The 22,030-nt window shown below is 40.4% G+C and overlaps 1 protein-coding gene across 2 annotated transcripts in view; it reads right to left on the bottom strand.

The window, feature by feature from the left end:
* The window catches only part of CFDP1 (craniofacial development protein 1), a 133,283-nt gene that overhangs the window by 94,405 nt on the left and 16,848 nt on the right, over window positions 1-22,030 (bottom strand). For both annotated transcript variants that reach the window (XM_060185161.1, XM_007527574.3), the window contains exons 3-5: window positions 21,522-21,741; window positions 19,922-20,046; window positions 6,936-7,055 (exon numbers count right to left, since the gene is read on the bottom strand). In XM_060185161.1, the coding sequence (XP_060041144.1) occupies window positions 6,936-7,055; window positions 19,922-20,046; window positions 21,522-21,741 (465 nt within the window). The remainder of the gene's footprint in view (window positions 1-6,935; window positions 7,056-19,921; window positions 20,047-21,521; window positions 21,742-22,030) is intronic.

Genomic DNA, 22,030 nt, shown 5'->3' with positions numbered 1-22,030 from the left:
TTAATAACAATTGCAGGTATGGACAGGAAGCCTTTACCACAAAGTCCTCTCTGATCCCGACCCAGTAGTGGCGTCTCATTAGTAGTAGCCCCAGGGACACTACACTATTCCTAACCCTGTGTTTTTTTTCATCACTTGTGTGTTAATAAACTCCTCTCAAAGTATATTCATTTGAGGATGCCATCTGTTTCCTTTGGGTCTTCTAAATACAGACATCATCTCAACAGATTTCTTATCCTAGAAAGGCTTAGTTCTAAGAAAGGAAGGCATGCTTATAGAATACAGTGAGACTTCCACGAGTGACCTAGTGATAAACATGCTGGCCATGTTAAGCAGTTACTTCTCCTTATTTATAAGCATAATAACAGAGGGTATCTGTTTCCAAGTAGGTTCTCTAAGTAGCAATAAGAATTATTTTAAGAAACACTCAAAGGCAGCTAGGGAAGTGGTACAGTGGCTAGAGCACTGGATTTAAAAGCAAGAGGTCCCAAGTTCCAATCCTTTAGCATTGCACATGCCAGAATAACGGTCTGGTGGTTCTTCTTCACTCTTCTCTTGTGTTAATAAGTTAAAAATAAATAAATAGGGTCGGGCAGTAGCACAGCTGATTAAGTGCACGTGCTGCCAAGCGCAAGGACCTGAGTAAGGATCCCAGTTTGAGCCTCCGGCTCCCCACCTGCAGGGGAATCGCTTCACAGGCGGTGAAGCAGGTCTACAGATGTCTATCTTTCTCTCCCCCTCTCTCCAGTTCTCTCTTTCCTATCCAACAACGAATGACATCAACAACAACAATAATAACCACAACAAGGCTACAACAACAAAAAGGGCAACAAAAGGGGCGGAGGGAATGGCCTCCAGGAGCAGTGGATTCATGGTGCAGGCACTGAGCCCCCAGCAATAACCCTGAAGGCAAAAAAAAAAAAAAAACCCAAAATAAATAAATAATAAAAACAAAACAAAAACCTCACCAAAGGTGGAAGTAAAATGTATGCTAGCTGGAACTCATGCTAAAAATCTAAAATAGAAAAAATCACTTTGCATTTTTAAAAAATTTATTATCTTTTTATTTATTGGATAGAGACAGCCAGAAAGCAAGAGGCAAGGGAGTGATAGAGAGGGAGAGAGACAGAGAGACATTTGCAGCCCTGCTTCACCACTCACAAAGCTTTCCCCCCTGCAGGTGGGGACCAGAGGCTCAAACCCGGGTCCTTGTGCACTGTAACATGTGCGCTCACCAGGTGCGCCACCACCTGACCCCTTTATTTTCTTTTATATAAATGTGATTATTTATTTATGAGACCAGATTGGGAAAGGGCGAAAAAGAGGGAAAGGGGAGGGGAAGGAGGTGGGGGGAAGAGAGAGAATATGAATCAGAACATCACTCTTAGGGGTGGGCAGTGGTGACACATGGTTAAGTGCACAGAGCATTAAGTGCAAAGACCTGCACAAGGATCTAGGTTCAAGCCCTTGACTACCTACCTATCTGTAGGGAAGATGCTTCAGCAGGTCTGCAGGTGTTTATCCTTCTCTCTCTCTCCCTCTTCCCTTTCAACTTCTCTATCTCCTATCCAATAAAATGGGGGGGAAAAATGGCCTCCAGGAGCAGTGATTTCATATTGAAGGCACCAAGCCCCAACAATACCCCTAGAGGCAAAATAAAAAAAAAAATCACTCTAGCATATGCAATGCTAGGAATTGACCACAGGATAGCATATTTCAAAGTCCAAAGCATCATCCACAAGCATCAGCTCCTGGGCCACTTGCCTGTATTTCTAACAGGTAATTATTCTAGAGCTAACTTTCATAACACGTTTAATAAGTGCACTTAATAAATATTTAATGATATTAGACACCCAGATACAAGTCTGGCAATCCAAGTAAAAAAATTTGCAGGTTAATTTCATATGTAATCTAGAGTAATATTTGTCAAATTCAGGTTTTACTGGATTGTGAAATCAATTTAGTGAGGCTAAAACCTTTTTTTTTTCTTTTGCCTCTAAGGTTATTACTGGGGCTTGGTGGCTGCACTATAAATCCACTACTCCTGGTGGTCATCTTTTTTTCCATTGTTGTTGCAGTTGGATAGGACAGAGAAAAACTTAGAGAGAAGAGGAAGACAGAGAAGGGGAGAGAAAGACAGACACCTGCAGACCTGCTTCACTGCTTGTGCAGGTGGGGAGCCAGGGGCTCGAACCTGGGAACACTGGTCCTTGCACATCCCACTATGTGTGCTTAACCCAGTATGCTAGCTACTGCCTGTCCCCACTTTTTTTTTTTTTTCAATTGACACTAAGGTTATTGCTAGGGCTCTAAGTCTATTATGAATACATTGCTCCTGGCAGCCATTTTTCTTCCTTCCTTCCTTCCTTCCTTTCTTTCTCTCCCTTTTCTATTTCCTTTTTTTAAAATTTTTTTATATTTATATTCCCTTTTGTTGCTTCTTATTGTTGTAGTTATTATTGTTGTTGTTATTGATGTCATCACTGTTGGATAGGACAAAGAGGGGGAGAGAAAGATAGATACCTCAGACCTGCTTCACTGCTTGTGAAGTGACTCCCCTGCAGGTGGGGAGCTGGGGGCTCAAATTGGGGTCTTTATGCCGGTCCTTGCGCTTCGAGCCATGTGCACTTAGCCTGCTGTGCTACTGCCCAACTCCCTATTTACTTTATTACTATTTGATAGAGCAGTGAGAAAATTGAGAGGCGGAAGGGAGATAGACAACTGTTGCACCTACCATAATGCTTCCCCCTTACAACGTGGGTCCTTTTTGCATAGTAATGTGTGCACTTAGTCAGGTTCATCACTGCCCAGTCCCTACAACATTTTTTTAATCTTTTTCCTCCCCACTGAGGTTATTGCTGGGGGTTGGTGCTTGCACAATGATTCCACTATTCTTATCAACCACTTTTTTCCCCTTCCTTTTTCTGATAAAGACACAGAGAAATAGAGAAGAAAAAAGAATAAGCCACTGAAGCACTACTCTACCACTTGTAAAATCTGCCCTCTGCAGGTGGGGTCTGGGGGCTTGAACCTGAGTCTTCACATATGGTAATGTGTGCACTCAATTGGATGCACTAAATCTGGGCCCACATTTTTTACTCATTTATTTTATTTTTTGTTGCGCAGCAGGGGAAATAGCTCATGCACAAGAGCAGTGCATCAGTCTCTCTCCTCTCTGCCTCATGCAAAACTCTATGTAATAAATAAATCAAAAGCAAAACAACCAAAAAAATGTGATTTTTGCCATTTCTGGGGTTTTCCAACCCTAGGCCAACTATTTCAGACATATATGAGACAGACAGAGAAAGTACTGAATGAAACTTCCTCCAATATGTGAAGGCCACAGACTTGTCCCTTGGACTAGCTCATGGCAGCCCAGGCATACTAACCAGGTGAAATATGACTAGCTCATGGCAGCCCAGGCATACTAACCAGGTGAAATATGACTAGCTCATGGCAGCCCAGGCATACTAACCAGGTGAAATATGACTAGCTCATGGCAGCCCAGGCATACTAACCAGGTGAAATATTCTGCCAACCTAAGTCACAATACTCATTTCTTTTTTTTTTTTGGTCATTTATTGGACAAAGAGGGTAGTAGTTTACAGTACAGTTGTTGACATCTGGATATAATTTCTCATCTCCCTGTGACAGGTATCTACAAAGAGTCACAATATTTTTTAAATGACACTCACTACACAATATGTAAAAGAGAAAATTTCAACAACTCATCATATGTAATAACAGTAAATATTATTTCATTTAACATTTTATTTCTGTATGTCCCTGACCATTTTTTCACTCTTTTTACTTCACATTGAGAGAGGTGAAAATACTCCCATGTGGTACTAGGGCTTGAGCCCACCCATACTTACAGTGAGGTATGTGCCCTACCAAGTAAACTATCTTCTGGCCCTTATTTCAATTCTTTACATATCTGTGGGCTCACTGTAAAATCTTTTTCTTTCTTTTTTTTTTTTTTTTAGTTTAGCCAAAGCATTGCTCAGCTCTGGTAAATGGTGATGCCAGACATTAAACTTGGGAGTTCTGGTGCTTCAGGCATGGAAGTCTGTTGTACATAAATTATATAATTTGGCAGAGGGGAGGTGATAGGGAGGGGAAAAGAGAGATGACTACAGTCCTTCACAGCTCATGAAGCCTCCTCCCTGCAGGTGGGGAGCAGAGGCACTGAACTAAGGTCCTTGAACTAAGGTCCTTGTGCCTCATAGTGGTATACCTTCAACCAGGTGCACCACTACCTGGCCCCAAAAGGGTATTTCTTAATAGGAGTGGCAGTGAATTACATTTGAAAGTTAGTGAGAGTCTGAAAGAATCCCTTCTAAACAGCACAATGATTATAACGACTACAAACATGTTGCTTCAGTCTATAGTGTCAGATTTTTTAAATATCTCAACCAGTCCACTAAAAACAGTATCTGCTTTTACTATATAATGTACTATGAGTTATTATTTTCTTTTTCTAAATCTTTTCTCTTACATGATGGTTATAAACCACAGCTTTCAAAGCAATGACCTCAAGTCTGAAAAGGGCCAGATCTGGAGAACTCTGTTCACATTCCATCCACAGCTGCTTTCACCAGTGTTTGTATCATTTCACTGTGGTGGCAAACACTCAAATCTTCTCTTAGGTTTCTACTACATGACTCTGTCACCAAGTAGCTCCAGTGGGAGAAACATTTGGAGTATAAAGCAGATAGAGTATAGAGCAAATGTGACTATAGCCCCAGTTACATACCCTTAACCTCACAGTCCCAATACATACTGCAAGTTCCTGCCATCTGTTGGCCTGAGCCCTGAAGACAGGTGGAAGAATTCTGAATCAAAGACTTACGGGAGTAGGAGAATAAGCGTCCCAACCTCCTCACTCTTGAAGTGTTCTTCATCATTTCCTTGAATTTCTAACAGGAGTATCAACCACCACCACCACAAGAATCTACTACATAACATCCCCTATAATAACTTTTCACAAACCTATGGGTTTCATGGAATCTTCTCCCACATAAAGGGTTTGTCTAAGGGTCTAATTCTAAGTAAACACAAACTAAGTGAGCACAGCAGTGTAAATGCAGTATTGTTTGGAATCATGGCTGCAAAATTCAGAAGCCTGTCCTAGAAAAAGCTCATCATCTGAAAGAAAACCAATAACAATTTTTAGTTTAAAAGAAACAAAAATAAATTTTAAAAAGAATTTATTTATTTATTCATTAGAAAGATAGGAGAGAAAGGACCAGCCATCACTCTGGTACATATGCTGCTGGGGATCGAACTGAGGACCTATACTTGAGAGTCCAGTGCCCTAGCCACTGAGATACCTCCTGGACCACACACACAAAAAAAATTTTAAATGTGGCTATGTTAGATCTAGAGAGTATGGACCTGAATGCTAAACAGTTCACAAAAGTGGAATAGCAGATTAATGAAATTTTACAATGCTATCATGGAATTTATGAAGGAAAAAAAGAATATAGCAACAAAGACCACACTAATGAGATTACACTTATCTAAGATTCCATGTAGGACCTCTATCTTTTTAAGTCTTTCCATTTCCTACCATCATTCTCCTTATTAGTACAGCTCCGAATAACCTTGTTGGTCTCTCCTGTGATGACCATCCAAACCCTCACCCCCAAACTACTGAACCACTGGTTGAAGGTTTCAGTGAGTAAAATGTAAATTAATCTGAATTTATTTGGTTCCTCATTTATTATAATTTTGCTATTTTTATGTTCTGTGATATATATGTAAAGTTTTATCAATTAAAAGTTATTAATCTGGAAAAAAAGTATTACTCATAGCAACATGGGTTTGTTCAAGGAGAGAAGATGCCACAAACTCTGAAGTCAGAAGTCCCTTTAGGTGAGTCATTCCACCCCAGCATCTTAAGGATGCAGTGCTTTTCACTGGATCTTGGGCAGTAGAATCCTAGCCTCTCCTAACTGATAGAATGCCTTCTCCTAAAAAAGAAAGTGATTTTTTAAATCTCCTCCAAAGAGAAAGGGTTCTAAATTTCAGCTAAAAATAATTCAAATAATGTGGAAATAGGAAGGGAGAAAAAAAGACTAAGTCTCTAGTAACACTTTTTTTTTTTCTGTTACTAGGGTTATCAACAGGGCTTGGTGCCAGCACCATGAATCTACCACTCCCAGAGGCCATTTTTTTTTCTTCCTCCACCCTTTCTACTTTACTTGATAGGACAGAAATTGAGAGGGGAGAGAAAGAGAGAGACAGATAAGGAGAGAGAAAAAGAGACACCTGCAAACCCGCTTCACCACTTGTGAAGCTTTCCCCTTGTAGGTGGGGAGCAGGAGCTTGCATATAGTAAATGTAGGCACACAACTAGGTACAACACAACCCTGCCCCCTTCTGGCAACACTTTAATTACTTGTAAATCAGCTTTGATCTTATACTCCTTTAACTCCACTAGGGGGACTATGAACTGAATATTCAACCCAAATTTTATCAGAAGCTCTAGTGAGCTGCTGATGTTATCATATATACATATTTGTTAGGAGAGAGATTGAGAGGGAAGAGAAATAGACACTTGCAGCACTGTTTTACTGCTTCCTTCCTGCAGGTGGGGACCAAGGGCTTTAACCTGGGTCCTTGAGCATGGTAGTGCATGCACTTAATCTATTAAGTGTGCCACCTCCAAGCCCCTCAAAAATTATTCTTCAAATGTAAATGTTCATCTCTGTGGTCAATATTATAAATTGGGGCACTTCAAACTGGAATCAAAACAGAAATCTATGGCTAATTTTCTTTTGCATCTTCTACATTGGCAAGTATTTAAGGAAAAAGAGAATGGCAGTATAATTCCTTTTCTCAGGAAATTGCTACAGTTAATCCAGGTTTCTGTACTGAAAAGAGGTTTTTCCACATGCCAAGTATACCTGGGCCTAAAACTAGACACTCACCCTGACCCAGCAGGATGTGACGGCAGAGCTGATGGGACATTAGCCTGTGGTTTTTCTTTTTCGTTCTGTTTGAAGAAGGATTTGGCTTCTTTAGATGTAGCATCCACTTCCTTAGTCACCCTGTACCAAGGAAGGAGACATCAAGTTTACAAATAGAATAAAGAGAAACAAAATCCATGAATAAATGACCAAGAAAATACCCATTGGGCTTGCAATAAATTTAAATCAATAAACTTAGTGACAAGTAAACTTTGGATTAAAGTTCACTACAAGAGTTCTTGGGTCAAGAAGATAGCAATAGCAATAGTTCAACAAACTTTCATGCCTGAGGCACCAGAGATCCCAGGTTCAATTCCCCATTCAAACAACAGAGAAGAACTACAGATTAAAAAAAAAAAAATCCCCTAGTAAATGAAACAGTATGTCAACAGACTGTAACTTGACCTCTCTAAAGTCCTTTGCTTACTTCTGTCAACAGTCCCTAATGAATCATAGCCCACTTACAAATTACAGATGTGAGGCTAAAAAGGGCTATCCTTGGGCCAGAAAGTAATGCAGTGGGAAGGGAGCAGGACTTGCAAGCATGAGGGTTCAAGTTTGATCTCTAACACTACATATGCTTGGTTCTCACTCATAAATACATTAAACTTTTTAAAAGGCTCTCCTGGGGGGAGGGGAAACAGTTTAGTGGCTATGCAAAGAGACTCTCATGCCAGGTTTGATTCTCTGTACCACTATAAGCAAGAATTGAGCAGTGAGCTAGTAAAATAAATAAACAGGTCCTCCTGCATTCCAGGTGGCAGCATAGTAGCTAGTGCACTAGACTTAGGAACACAAGGTCCTAAATTCAGTCCAAATCATCACATGTGCCAGAGTGATGCTCTGGTTCTCTCTTTTTTCCTTGGGTTAACAAATCCTTAAAAAAAGAAGAAAAAGGCACTTTCATTGTACCTTCCCTACAGATTAATATTCACACTTAAAGGTCTAGTAAAAATGTGAATGAGAAGATGAGATATTCAGGAGAAAAAACACTGGCAATATTTCAAAGAAAAGGAACAGTATACACAATTAGAACATTCTGCAAAAGGTTTCTATTCTACATTGAAAGCAACCTAAAGAAGAAACAAAATTCTTTAAAGTAACTAAACAAGAGTTGAAGAAAGCTTCAAGACTGAGAATCCTTTCTTGAGAGCTCAACTTCTTTTTTAAAAGACTGATTTACAAGGGAGGAGGGGAGGCACCAGAGCATTACTCCAACAATTGTGCCACCAGGGATCAGGATCACACTTAGAACCTCCTGCTTAAGGGCCCAACAGTTTATCTACAGAACCAAATTACTGGTCACCAAGAGAATCTGATTGCAAATATAGAAAAACTGCCTCTGTAAAACTAAGTCTTGGGAGTTGGGCGGTAGCGCAGTGGGTTAAGTGCACGTGGCGCAAAATACAAGGATTTGCATAAGGATCCCAGTTCGAGCCCCCAGCTCCCCACCTGCAGGGGAGTCACTTCACAGGCGGTGAAGCAGGTCTGAGGTATCTATCTTTCTCTCCCCCTGTCTTCCCCTCCTCTCTCCATTTCTCTCTGTCCTAACGACAACATCAATTATAACAACAATAATAACTACAATAATAAAACAACTAGGGCAACAAAAGGGAATAAATAAATAAATAAATATAAAAAGGGAGAAAAAACTAAGTCTTAAGAGTCAAATAAGGCTATTTATAAGTTTCAGACAGAACTGAATTTTTTAATGTTTATTTGTATGCTTGTGAAGGAGGGAGGGGGTAGGGAGGGAGTAGGAGAAAGAATCAAAAGTATTACTCTGGTATACTCAGTGCTGGGGATCAAATTCAGGACCTCTTACATACATGCCTGGCACTTTACCTACTGTGTCATCTTCTTGGGCACATATAGAAAATTTAAAAGATTCTCATCAAGGGTGAGCAAAGTTCTACACTCAACTTAAGAAAATGCATTTTATTTACTTTTTGATTTCTACTTAAATGTTAAAAAAAAAAAAAGTGAGCAAAGTAGCTAGCTTATATAGTGCTTTACTTTGGCATATGTATAAGGCAGGTTTCAAGCCTGGCCCCTCATCCTCTCATTCATGGAAGCTTCGGTGCTGTGGTCTCCTCCCCCACAGCCCTTCCTCTATTGCAAGTAAAAGACTCACATCAAGGTTGATAATAAAAGAACATAAAGATCAAATGGACTACAGAGAAAGTAAAAGAAGCTTTTACAGAAGCATATTTTTTCACATGTTTTGCACATGATTGCAGCTTTATAGCTGTCAACTAAGACAATTCACCAACATTTTCTGAAAACACCCTAGGTTCACAAGTACTGTTAGATGCACAAAACAGAGGGAAAAAATATGGGCTGGTCTCTGTTCTTAAAGACTCATAGGCTACCAGCAATGGAAGCAAGGCATGACAACCACAACCTACAACAGGGGTCACAAAATAAGTGGAAAAAAATGTAACATGTGGATATATCTATTTGATTCTTAAAGTTAAAAGTCAATTAATATTCACTAAGAAACACGTTCTACAAACTACCATTTTTCTCTCAGGGAGTTTGGAAATCTACACAAAGCAATGCTAACAGATTGCTTTTCATTTATAGTATGTATAAGAAGTCTACTTTTAGTAAGCAGTAACAAAAAAATTCAGTTACCAAAATATCTTCAAGTAGGTGAAAAGTTAAGTTATAAACCATTTCTTTATGAAGAAAGAATCCTGTCAGTCAGGAAAAGGCTACTATTAGTATTAGTTAATCAAGTGTAATAGGCAGAAATTCCATTTTAACTTTATTTTCACTTACTCAGAATTTCCTGAAAGGTCTTTATTTAGGCAGAAACTTTCCATGACTATCCTTTCCCAATAGGTGATTCATTTAGGAAAATCTGAGCTAACTGACTCAGCTGGCTATGTGATAAAGTAGGATGAGCTACTACTTCCCCACATTCCCCATGGTTAATAACCTACACATTTTTTTTTCCAACTGGGGGGGGGGGGGAGTCCAAAAGTAACATTCTAAATTTAACTATTGAAAATAATAACTAAAACACTAACATCATGCTAACACCAACTTACGCTACAAATTTCTCCTAATCATCATTAAAGCTCACATTTAAATTTTGATGCTGTTGTTAGGACTTCACCACTCTGAACTGACTTTTTCACGTAGAAAGAATGGCAAAGACAGAAGGATAAAAGGAAAAAAAAACTATGGTACTGAAACTTCTTCCAGTGCAATGGAGATGAGGCTCATACACACATCATGCAAATAATTTTCTCCCATTTCTTAAATATGTTATAACAATGATCCAGGTGGTGGTGCACCCAGCTGAGCATCCATATTACTATGCACAAGAACCCAGCTGGAGCCCCCACTCCCCATCTGCAGGGGAAAGCTTTAGGAGCACTGAAGCAGGGTTACAGTTGTTTATCTTTCTCCCTCACCTTTTTTTTTTTTTGCCTCCAGGGTTATTGCTGGGGCTCAGTGCCTGCACCATGAATCCACTGCTCCTGGAGGCCATTTTTTCCCCTTTCGTTGCCCTTGTTGTTGCTGTAGCCTTATTGTGGTTATTATTGTTATTGTTGATGCTGTTCGTTGTTGGATAGGACAGAGAGAAATGGAGAGAGGAGGGGAAGACAGAGAGGGGGAGAGAAAGACAGACACCTGCAGACTCGCTTCACCACCTGTGAAGCGACTCCCCTGCAGGTGGGGAGCCGGGGGCTCAAACCGGGATCCTTGTGTGGGCCCTTGTGTTTTTCGCCACATACACTTAACCCGCTGTGCCACAGCCCGACCCTCCTTATTTTTTTTAAACTTTTTATTTATTTATTAGGTAGAGACAGAGAAATTAAGAGGAACAGGGAGAGAGAAGGAGAAAGAGAAACACCTGTAGCACTGCTTCACTGCTTCTGAAGCTTTCCCCCCTACAGGTGGGGATGAAAAACTTGAACCTGGATACTTGAGCATTCTAACATGTGCTCTCAACCAGGTGTGTACCACTGGTCTCTTCTTTCTCCTTCTCTATAGTATCTTCCATTATCAATTTTTGTCCTATCTTTTTCCTTCTTTATCTCATCTTCCTTTCTCAATTTCTCTTTGTCCTATCAAATGAAAAAAAAAAAAGGAAAAAATGGTCAATGAAAATGGTGGATTCATAGTGCCAGCACTGACTCCCAGCAATAACCCTTGTGTCAGTAAAAATAAATGTTATAACACTTTAAAAAAATTATTATCTTTATTTATTGGATAGAGACAGCCAGAAATCGAGAGGGTAGGGGAGATAGAGAGGGAGAGAGAAAGAGAGATACCTGCAGATCTGCTTCACCACTTGTGAAGCTTTCCCCCAGTAGGTGGAGACTGGGGACTCGAACCTGGATCCTTGAGCACTATAACAGGTGCACCACCACCTGGCCCCAATGTTATAACACTCTTTCAACTTGATACAAAACAAAAAGCAGAATAATATGAAGAGATTAAAATATACACTGGTGAATAGGATTATAGGATAAATATATTCAGTGGAGCACTATTCTGCAGTAAAAAGATAATATCCTTTGGGACAAAATGGATGGAACTGAAAGTGATTACGCTAAGTAAAATAAGTAAAGAAGTGAAGGACAATTACTGAATGGTTTCCCTCATATGTGCAGCGCAGGTGGCTAAGACAATTGAACTTACAAAAACAATAGTAACCAAACTGTCTCTTGGACTTTGTGAGAACTATGGGGAGCTGAGGGGCACACAGAACCTTTGGTGGAGAGTATGATCTATCTCTCTATCTCTCTCTCTCTCCCTCTCCCTCTCTCACACACACACATACACACACACCATGTATAGGAGTGAAACTATACCCCTGAAATCTAATTTTATAAAGCACTGCTATGTAAGTAGTGAAAAATAAAAAATACATATATGCTTAAATCCATATACCATTTACACTTTGTTATTAATTAAAATTTAGGCGTTATAGGGGGTCAAGAGGTAGCGCAGTGGGTTGGCCGCACATGGCTCAAAGCCCCCAGCTCCTCACTTGCAGGGGGGTCGCTTCACAGGTGGCAAAGCAGGTCTGCAGGTGTCTATCTTTCTCTTTCCCCCCACCGTCTTCTCCTATTCTCTTGATTTCTTTCTGTCCTATCCAGCAACAATGACAGCAATGACAATAAGCCACAACAATGATAAACAACAAGGGCAACAAAAGGGAAAAAAATATGGCCTCCAGGAGCAGTGGACTTGTAGTGCAGGCACCGAGCCCCAGCAATAACCCAGGAAGCTAAACAAATAAATAAATTTAGGTCTTATAAACTCTTACATGAAGATCACTTATAATACCAAAATGTAGGTGTAAATAATTAAAGTGGCTTGTTTGTTTGCTTATTTACCAAAGCACTACAACTCTGGCTTATAGTGATGGGGGGGAGGCTCAGGCTCAGTGGGATGGTGTTGAACCTGGGATTTTGGAGTCTCAGGCATGAAAAGTTTTCTTTTTTCTTTTCTTTTTCTTTTCTTTGCTTTGCATAACCATTATAACCATTATGCTATCTCCCCTAACCGTAATTTAAGTTTAAAAAATTTCCTGCCCAATCACTGTTATTTGGGCTTCAAATTTCTTTATGAGGAAGCAGTTACAAAAACTCTTGCTTGTCCAATTAGGTTTCTCAGAAATATATGTTTTTAAATTAGTATGTATATTTTTATATTTAATGGGAAGAGAAAGTGCCTACTTCTATTTCTTTGCTTTTGTTTTTATGAGGCATGGTGCTGCCCCCTACTGACAACTGATAAAATAGCAGACTCCTTCAATATAAATTCCAGGACTTGAAAATTACCATCTATTTGCTTGAAAAATGAGAAAGGGAATTCTTTTAGCTGTTCAGACAACTATGTTTATAAATATGTAAAAAAAAATAATAATTTTATCAGAAAATTTAGTGACTCCCCATATCAACAGTTATTCAATAGCTTGTTCTATTTTCTTTTCTTTTGCCTCCAGGGTTATTGCTGGGGCTCAGTGCCTGCACCATGAATCCACTGCTCCTGGAGACCATTTTTTTCCCTTTTGTTGCCCCTGTTGTTTTATCATTGTTGTGATTATTATTGTTGTTGTTGCTGTCGTTGGATAGGACAGAAGAGGAGGGGAAGAGAAAAATAGACACCTGCAGACCTGCTCCACAGTCTGTGAAGCAACTCCCCTGCAGGTGGGGAGCCAGGGGCTCGAACCGGGATCCTTATGCCAGTTCTTGCGCTTTAAGCCATGTGTGCTTAACCCACTGCGCGATCGCCTGACTCCCACTTGTTCTATTTTCTATGTAGGACAAATGGTAAAGTGATGATATAAACTTTCTTAACCTCTATGACTCAGGGGAAATAATGCAAGCCAAGAGAAACCTTTAAAGAATTATAAATCTATCATTTTATCCATAGAATTTTTTCAAGAATGAGAGATACTCTCTGCCCTAATCCAACTTTCCAGCCCTTTTCTCACCCTGACACCATTTTCTTAGACAATGGTTTTATCCAACTTCGTGTTAGCTATCAAATTCAAGCACAAATTACTATAGTTGTGGGCCCCTAGAAATGTGTGAAATGGACTTCCTAGCTTTCTTCCACCCTAAGATCCCTAATCTCATCTGCTTTGTTCCTGTTCATTAACCATTGTGTCTCACTTTATATTTTGCCACCTTCCAGATACCAAGTTGCAAATGCTACCTTGATTCCATCCTGACTTCTCTGGACAGACAACCTCACCAATTTGTCCTGGAACCTCACCTCTCCAGAGCTCTACCCCACAAGAGAAAGACAGAAACAGGCAGGGGGTGTCTACAGCCATACCACCCTGAACACACCCGATCTCGGAAACTAAGCAGGGTCGGGCCTGGTTAGCACTTGGATGAAAGAAACAGGGTGGGGGTATGGATTAATCTACCAATGTCCACATCCAGTGGAGAAGCCATTACAGAAGCCAGAACTCCTTACCTTTTGCATTCCAAAAACAACTTTGATCCATACTCCCAGTGGGGGAGAAGTGATAGGAGGAAGAGGATAAGAGAGGGGTGGTCTGGGAGGTGGCACAGTGGATAAAGCATTGGATTTTCAACCATGAGGTAGTGAGTTCAATCCCCAGCAGCACCTATACCAGAGTGATGTCTGCTTCTTTCTCTCTCTCTCTACCCGTCTTTCTCATGAAGAAATAAATAAATTAAAAAAAAAAAAAGAGGGGAAGTCGGGCTGTCAGGCTGTAGCGCAGGGGGTTAAGCGCAGGTGGCGCAAAGTGCAAGGACCAGCGTAAGGATCCCAGTTAGAGCCCTGGCTCCCCACCTGCAGGGGAGTTACTTCACAAGTGGTGAAGCAGGTCTGCAGGTGTCTATCTTTCCCTCCCCCTCTCTGTCTTCCCCCATCTCTCTCCATTTCTGTCCTATCCAACAATGATGACAGCAGTAATAATAACTACAACAATAAAAACAAGGGCAACAAAAGGAAATAAATAAATATTTTTTAAAAAGAGAGAGAATAAGAAAGCTCTGAACTCCAGCTCCACTGGGACCCAGAGAGGAGGGGAAAGGGAAGGACATTTGAATATAGTAATAGGGTTATGTGTGGCTTGGAGAAGATAGGAATGGACCTGGAAGAAAAAGGGGCAGTTATATACAAACATAGACAGATAGTTGTAGAGATAACAGTTAACCTATGTCTGCAACCTTGGGAGAACTGTGGTGGCTTGTAATGGAGGGAGTGGGGATCCAGTATTCTGGTGGTGGGAACAGTATAGAATTATACCCTGTTGACATGTAATTTTTAAATCATTATTAAATCACTAGTCATATTTTTAATTAAAAGAAAAGAATTACAAACCTATATTCCTTGAGCCAATCCTTGTGCTTTGCATCACATGCTCTTAACCCGCTGCGCTACCGCCTGACTCCATACAAACCTCTATTCCTAATGGTATACTAAATACTTTCTGTATTATTTTTGTAGGACTTACAAAAGATTAAAGGTTTAGCCCACCTGCAGGAGGGAAACTTCACAAGTAATGAAGCAGTTCTGTATGTGTTTCTCCTCTCTGGCTCCTTTTTTCTTCCCTTCCTTCACAATGTCTCTTTCTCTCCCTCTCTCTCCATACAAGCATACATATGCATATACATGTACATATGTATTCAGTCTTCTGTGACCCTCTATGGGACAACTCAGCACTTCTCAGTGTGATTTCTGGCAGCAAAGTCGCTAATTAAAAAATAAAAAAATTAAAGGGTGAAGGGCCATGGTGGGGGTAGATTAGCATAATGGTTATGCAAAGAGACACTCATAGCTGAGGCTCCAAAGTCCCAGGTTCAATCCCTAGCACCACCATAAATCAGAGCTGATCAGTGCTCTGATTTAAAAAAAAAAAAAAAAAAAAAAAGGGTGAAGGGCCAGGTGGGAGCACACCAGGTTTAACATACACATTACCATACATAAGGGCCTGGGTTAGAGCCTGTTTCCCAACTGCTGGAAGGAAGCTTCTGAAGCGGTGGAACATGTCTGCAGGTATCTGTTTCTCTCTTCCTCACTATCTCCCCTTCCCTCTCAATTTCTCTGTCTCCATCAAATAAATAAATAAATAAATGATTTTTTTAAAAAATAAAGGGTGAGGGCTAGAGAGATAGTATAATGTTTATGCAAGAAATTTTCATGCCAGGATCAGTCTCCAGACCCACCATAAGTCAGAGGTGAGTGCTCTGGTAAAAAAAAAACAAACAAACACATATATATCTACTTATTAAAAAAAAAAATTAGAGTGGGGCAGGGGTAGATAGCATAATGGTTATACAAAGTGACTATCATGCCTGAAGCTGCAAAGTCCCAGGTTCAATCCCTACATGACCATAAAGCAAAGCTGAGCAATGCTCTGGTAAAAAAATTAATTAATTAAAGGGTATCTGTATTACAGAGAAATCTGACAAATACTGCCTTATGTGGTCTTCTAACTTCTCACCACCACCCCCATACTTAATGTCACTGACATGATACACTGAAGAAAGCAAAAATTAAAATAATAAATATAGTCAGGGCAGGGACCAGTCAGTGGCACACCCAGTAGAGTGCACACAGTTGGGCACATGTGTTCTAATGATCAAGGACCTGGGCTTAAGCCCCATGAGTAGTGAAGCAGGACTACAAGTCTCTCTTTCTCTTTCTCTATCTCTCCCACCCCTCTCAATTTCTCTGTCTCTATAAAAAATAAGAAAAAAAAAAAAGGGAGTCGGGCAGTAGCACAGCAGGTTAAGCACAGCCTAAGGATGCCGGTTCGAGCCCCTGGCTCCCGACCTGCAGGGGAGTCACTTCACAAGTGGTGAAGCAGGTCTGCAGGTGTCTGTCTTTCTCTCCCCCTCTGTCTTCCCCTCCTCTCTCCATTTCTCTCTGTCCTATCTAACAACAACATCATCAATAACAACAACAATAACTACTACAACAATGAAAAACAACAAGGGCAACAAAAGGGAAAATAAATTAAAAAAAAAATTTTAATAAGAAAAAAATCCAATGGGAGCAATGTATTCAGTGTGACAATAAATAAATAAAATAATAAAATAATTAATGCAGTGTTTTTGTGTAAAATGATCAATCTCAAGCTAATCATGAGAAAATAATACAATTCAAAGGGGGCATTCTCAGGGCCAGGTGGTGGCACACCCAGTTGAGCTCACACATTGCTGTGTGCAAAAACCCAGATTAGAGCTCCCACAGATCACCTGCTGGGGGCATACTTAATGAGCAGTTAAACAGGTCTGGAGAAGTCTGTTTTTCTCTCCCTCTCTATCTACCCCTTCCCTCTCAACTTATCCCTGTTCTATCTAGGAAAAAAAGGAAAAGTGGCCACCAGAAGTGGTGGATTCATCGTGCAGGCACCAAGTCCCAGTGATAACCTGATGGCAATAAATTTTTTTTTTTAAATAACAAGGGGGCATTTATAAATGGAGTAGAAATCACATAAATACAAAAAGACATAATAAAAGTTTTAACTTGGGGGAGGCAAAATAACTCACTTAAATAGTGAGCTTTGTCACGTGGAAGACACCAGTTTGAGCTCGGCTCCCATCCTATTTTCTTCAGTGCTGTAATTTCATCCATTCTCTCTGCCCCCCTCTATCTTAACAAAAAAAAAGGGGGGGGCGGAGGGTAGATAGCATAATGGTTATGCAAAGCGACTCTCATGTCTGAGGCTCCAAAGTCCCATGTTCAATCCCCCACACCACCATAAGCCAGAGCTCTGGTAAAAAATAAATAAAATAAAAATAAAGGCTAAATGAGGGCCAAGTAGTTGTACACACAGTAAAGCACACGTTTACCATGTGCAAGGACCCACGTTTAAACCCTGGTCTCCACGTGGAGGGGGTGAAAGCTTCATAGCAGTAGAGCACTATAGCATATGTCTGTTTATCTCTTTTTCTTTCTCCCCCTTCCCCTCTCTATTTCTGTCTCTATCAAATATAAAGGGAAAAATATACTAAATGCAGATCTTGGACTAATCTTGGATTGGATGTTGGACTGAACAAGAAACAGATTTATAAAGAACATTATTGGGGGCCCAGAAGATAGCATAGTGGTTATGCAAAAGACTTGCCTTAGCTTCATGAGCTCTCAGCTTCTATCCTTCACACTACCATAAGCCAGAGCTGAGTGGTACTCTGGTTAAAAAAATTTTTAAAAAATAAGAAAATAAATTATGGTGTATTGCACTAAAACAAAGGACTCTGGGGAGGCAGGATAGGAATAAAACTCTGAGGCCCTGTTACACAATAAAATTGTATGCATATGTCAATGGCTGCACTGAAAAGCATTAACTCCTTCAATAAAAATTATTAAATAAGGTCGGAGGGTAGATAGCATAATGGTTATGCAAAGAGAATCTTGTGCCTAAGGCTCCAAAGTCCCAGGTTCAATCCCTGCACCACCATAAGCCAGAGCTGAGGAGTGCTCTGGTAAAAAAAAAAAAAAAAAAAACCTAAATAAATTATTGGAGTAACAAGAAAGTCTGAGTAGAATCTTATATAAAGCTAATTAAAATGTAGGTTACAAACCTACTTGCTCTTAGGAGGACGCTTCACAAACAGTAAGGCTGTGCTGCTGGTGTCTTCCTATTTTCTCTTCCCTTTGAATGTCTGTCTCCACCAAGAAGAAAAAGAAAAACTAAAACAAAACCAACAAAAAACCTACTTGCTACTGACACAAGATGAAATAGCATTTCTAATTATGCGTATATTTCATGCCTAAAACTCTGAGGCCCCAGGTTCAAGGTTCAGTTCTCGGTATTGCTATGAAACAGAGCTAAGAAGTGCTTTAAAAAGGAAAAAAAAAAAAAAAGTAATTATAAATATTTAGAAGCTAGTTTAAGGCTGACATAATAGCTTACATGGATACTGCAGCTGCTCTGTCATGCACACAACCCCCAGGTTGAAGTCAGCCCCCACTGTACCAAAGGAAACTTCAGCACTATGATAACTTTCACTCACTTTCTCTAAAAACATCAGTCCAGAGAAGTGAAGCCACAGCAATAATATAAATAAATAAATAAATAAATAAATAAGCAAACCTGTCTAGCAAAATAAAAATGTCATAATGTTAAAGACACAATAATTAGGGACCAATGAAATAGTCCATCTGGGAAGGCACCTGCCTTGCCAAGTGCACAGCCCAAGTTTGAGCCCCTGGCATGCTACATGAGAGTTCTGTAGCATGGAATGAAGCTTTGGTACTGCAGTGGCTCTCCCTCTCTATCTTATCTGCTTCTCACTAAGGTGGCCTGAAGCAGTGAATCCCCACTGTGTGTCTGGGGGAGAGGGGAATGGGCCACACATTATCAGTAGACTTACTATATTAAACAGAGACCAATCTAGTACTGTGAATCTTAGAAGGTGGTTTTGTGCAATGGTTTCTGTTTGTGTTGTTGTTTGTTTGTGTGCGATATTAGTGTATCAGTCACCCACAATAAGACCATACTACAGAATGTGTGATAATCTAGGTTTATGTAAACTAGAACTCCCAAATACAAGAGAAAAAGGCCAGAGCACTAGTATACTTGATGCTAGGTACATAACTCAGGACGTAACACATACAAATCCTGTGCTTGATCTCTAAATTGTTTTCCTGGACACTGTAAGCACTTAAAAAAAAAATTCAGGGTTGGGGAGATAACATAATGACTATGCAAAAATATTTTCATGCCTGAAACACTGATGCTCCATGTTCACTCCCAGCACCACCTAAAGCCACAGCTTAGCAGTGCTTTGGATTAAAAAAAAAAAAAGGGGGTCGGGCAGTGGCGAAGCTGGTTAAGTGCATGTGGCGCAAGGCGCAAGGATCCCAGTTTGAGCCGCCCGATCCCCACCTGCAGGGGAGTCGCTTCATGGGCAGTGAAGCAGGTCTGCAGGTGTCTATCTTTCTCTCCCCCTCTGTCTCCCCTCCTCTCTCCATTTCTCTCTGTCTTATCCAACAACAACAACATCAGTAACAGTGAGAATACTAACTACGACAATAGAACAACCAGGGCAACAAAAGGGGGAAAAACGGCCTCCAGGAACAGTGGATTTGTGGTGCAGGCACCGAGCCCCAGCAATAACCCTGGAGGCAAAAAAAATAAAAAAATAAAATAAAAAACTTATTTTTTTTCCAATGCAGTGCCAAGGAACTAACCTAGGAGCTCAAGTATGTGTGATATCATTGCTAACAGGGCTCTTTACTCTAATTTTTTTTACTATTTAGAGAGACAGATGAGAGGGAGAGGGAGAGAGGAGACACACCACAGCACTGCTCTACCATCTATGAACCTCTCCCGGTACCATTCATGGTGCTCCCATGTGGTACTTACTGCAGCTCAAATCCACAGTCTAGTACCTGGAAAGTGAGTATTCTACCATGTAAATTATCTCCTAATTCAATATATTCATTATTGAAAGAACCAATTTTGAAGTTTGAAAAGATCATCCTACCTTATTTCTTCACCAGCAAAATCAAACACCTTTGTGATTTTAACTTTTTCTGTATCTTTAGGATTCTCGAGCTCTTCTGCTTTAACCAATAATTTGCTTGAACTTGTTTCTTCAGTTTCTTCTTGCTATTAAAAAATATACAACACTGTCAGTTTGATATATGGATAGATCCTGAAAGAACCATTCAAGCATACTGTTTAAAGTTAGCCTTGTAGTCCAGGAGGTGGTGCAGTGGATAAAAGCACTGGATTCTCAAACATGAGGTCCCGAGTTCCATTCCTTGTGTACCAGAGTGATGCCTGGTTCTTTCTCTTTCTCCACCTATCTTTCTCATAAGTAAATAAAAAGTTCTTTTTGAGGTTGGGTGGTAGTGCAGCAGGTTAAGCGTAGATGGCACAAAGTGCAAGGACCTACACAAGGATCCCAGTTCGAGCCCCCGGCTCCCCACCTGCAGAGGAGTCGCTTCACAGGCGGTGAAGCAGGTCTGCAGGTATCTATCTTTCTCTCCCCCTCTGTGTTCCCCTCCTCTCTCAATTTCTCTCTGTCCTATCCAACAATAATGACATCAATAACAACAGTAATAACTACAACAATAAAACAAGGGCAACAAAAGGGAATAAATAAATATATTTTTTAAAAAGAATTTATTTATTGGGAGATGGGTGGTAGCACAGTGGGTTAAGTGCATATGGTGTGCAAAGCTCAAGGACCAGCTCAACGATCCAGGTTCTAGCCCCCGGCTCCCGGTCGCTTCACAGGCAGTGAAGCAGGTCTGCAGGTGTCTTTCTCTTCCCCTATCTCCCCTCCCCCTTGATTTCTTTCAATTCTATACAGCAATAACAATAAAGTCAACAAAAATGGGAAAATGGCCTCCAGGAGCATTGGATTCGTAGTGTATTCGTAGTGCATTAGATTCCGCAGGTGGGGAGCCAGGGGCTTGAACCAGGATCCTTACAACGGTCCTTGCACTTTGCACCACCTGCACTTAACCTGCTGCGCTACTGCCCAACTCCCTAAATAAATTCTTTTAAAAAATTAAAAAATGAAGTTAGTCTTAAATGTTAGGTCCCTAAATAGTTAAAGACATACTGAGGTGGTCTAGGGAAATTTATTTAGTTACAAAGACTTATTTTTCCTACCATGGGAAATATTTTGCTTTCCATTACTAAAGTTATTATCAAATGGCATTTTTGGGCTGGCAAAGTTGACAAAGAATTGTACCAAAGTAAAAGTCTCTGGGGTGGGGGGCAGGGAGAGTTCAGGTCCTGGGACAGGATGGCACAGGACCTAGTGGGGGTTGTATTGTTATATGGAAAACTTGGAAATGTTATGCATGTACAAACTATTGTATTTACTGTACTATAAAACATTAATCCCCCAATAAGGAAATAAAAAAAAAATAGTTCTCTTGGATCATGCACTTCTTTGCCATGTATGGCACCCAGGTCAAGCCCAGCCCCGCCACCAGGAACAATAAAGTCCTGCAGGAACCAAGTCCCAGTGATATTCCCTGAAGTAAAAAGGGGTAGGGGGTGGAGTATCTAGGGAACTTAAAGAGAATTTCTGGGGAACCATTCATTTTGCTCATTTGTCAACCTACTTGAACTTGTGTACTTGGTGGCACCTTGGATTTTGATCCCACATCATTGAGGAAGCTGGCCCAGAGTTCATCCTCTTTCTTCTTCCTTGCATCCTCTAAGCCTAGGTCTTTTTCTTGCTCTGCAGGTACATCTTCTTCCTCATTGCTACTTCCTCCAGATTCCTCATTAACATCCTCATCCTCCTCTTCTTCGAAGATGAAGCCACTTTGTTTTCTCTTCCTAATCACCAACAGTCAAGTCACAAGAAAAACAAAAAAACAAGACAAGCAATGCACAATGGTCTTAGCTATTTATCTTCTAACTGTAAGTAAAATATTGCAAACCTCATATATAGACAAATCTGAGAACTATTGATTAACATATACACTGTAGGAGGAAGACAAATCTGAGATCTTGTAGAAGAAAAAAGTTTTTAAAAGGGGGTCTTAGCCCTGGGTCCATGCTCCCAGAGGGATAGAGAATGGGAAAGCTATCGGGGGAGGGGGTGGGATATGGAGATAGGGCGGTG

The sequence above is a fragment of the Erinaceus europaeus genome, chromosome 2 (genome assembly GCF_950295315.1).
Source record: "Erinaceus europaeus chromosome 2, mEriEur2.1, whole genome shotgun sequence".
Classification (NCBI taxonomy): Eukaryota; Metazoa; Chordata; class Mammalia; order Eulipotyphla; family Erinaceidae; genus Erinaceus; species Erinaceus europaeus.
This window is presented reverse-complemented; position numbering and strand designations above follow the sequence as displayed.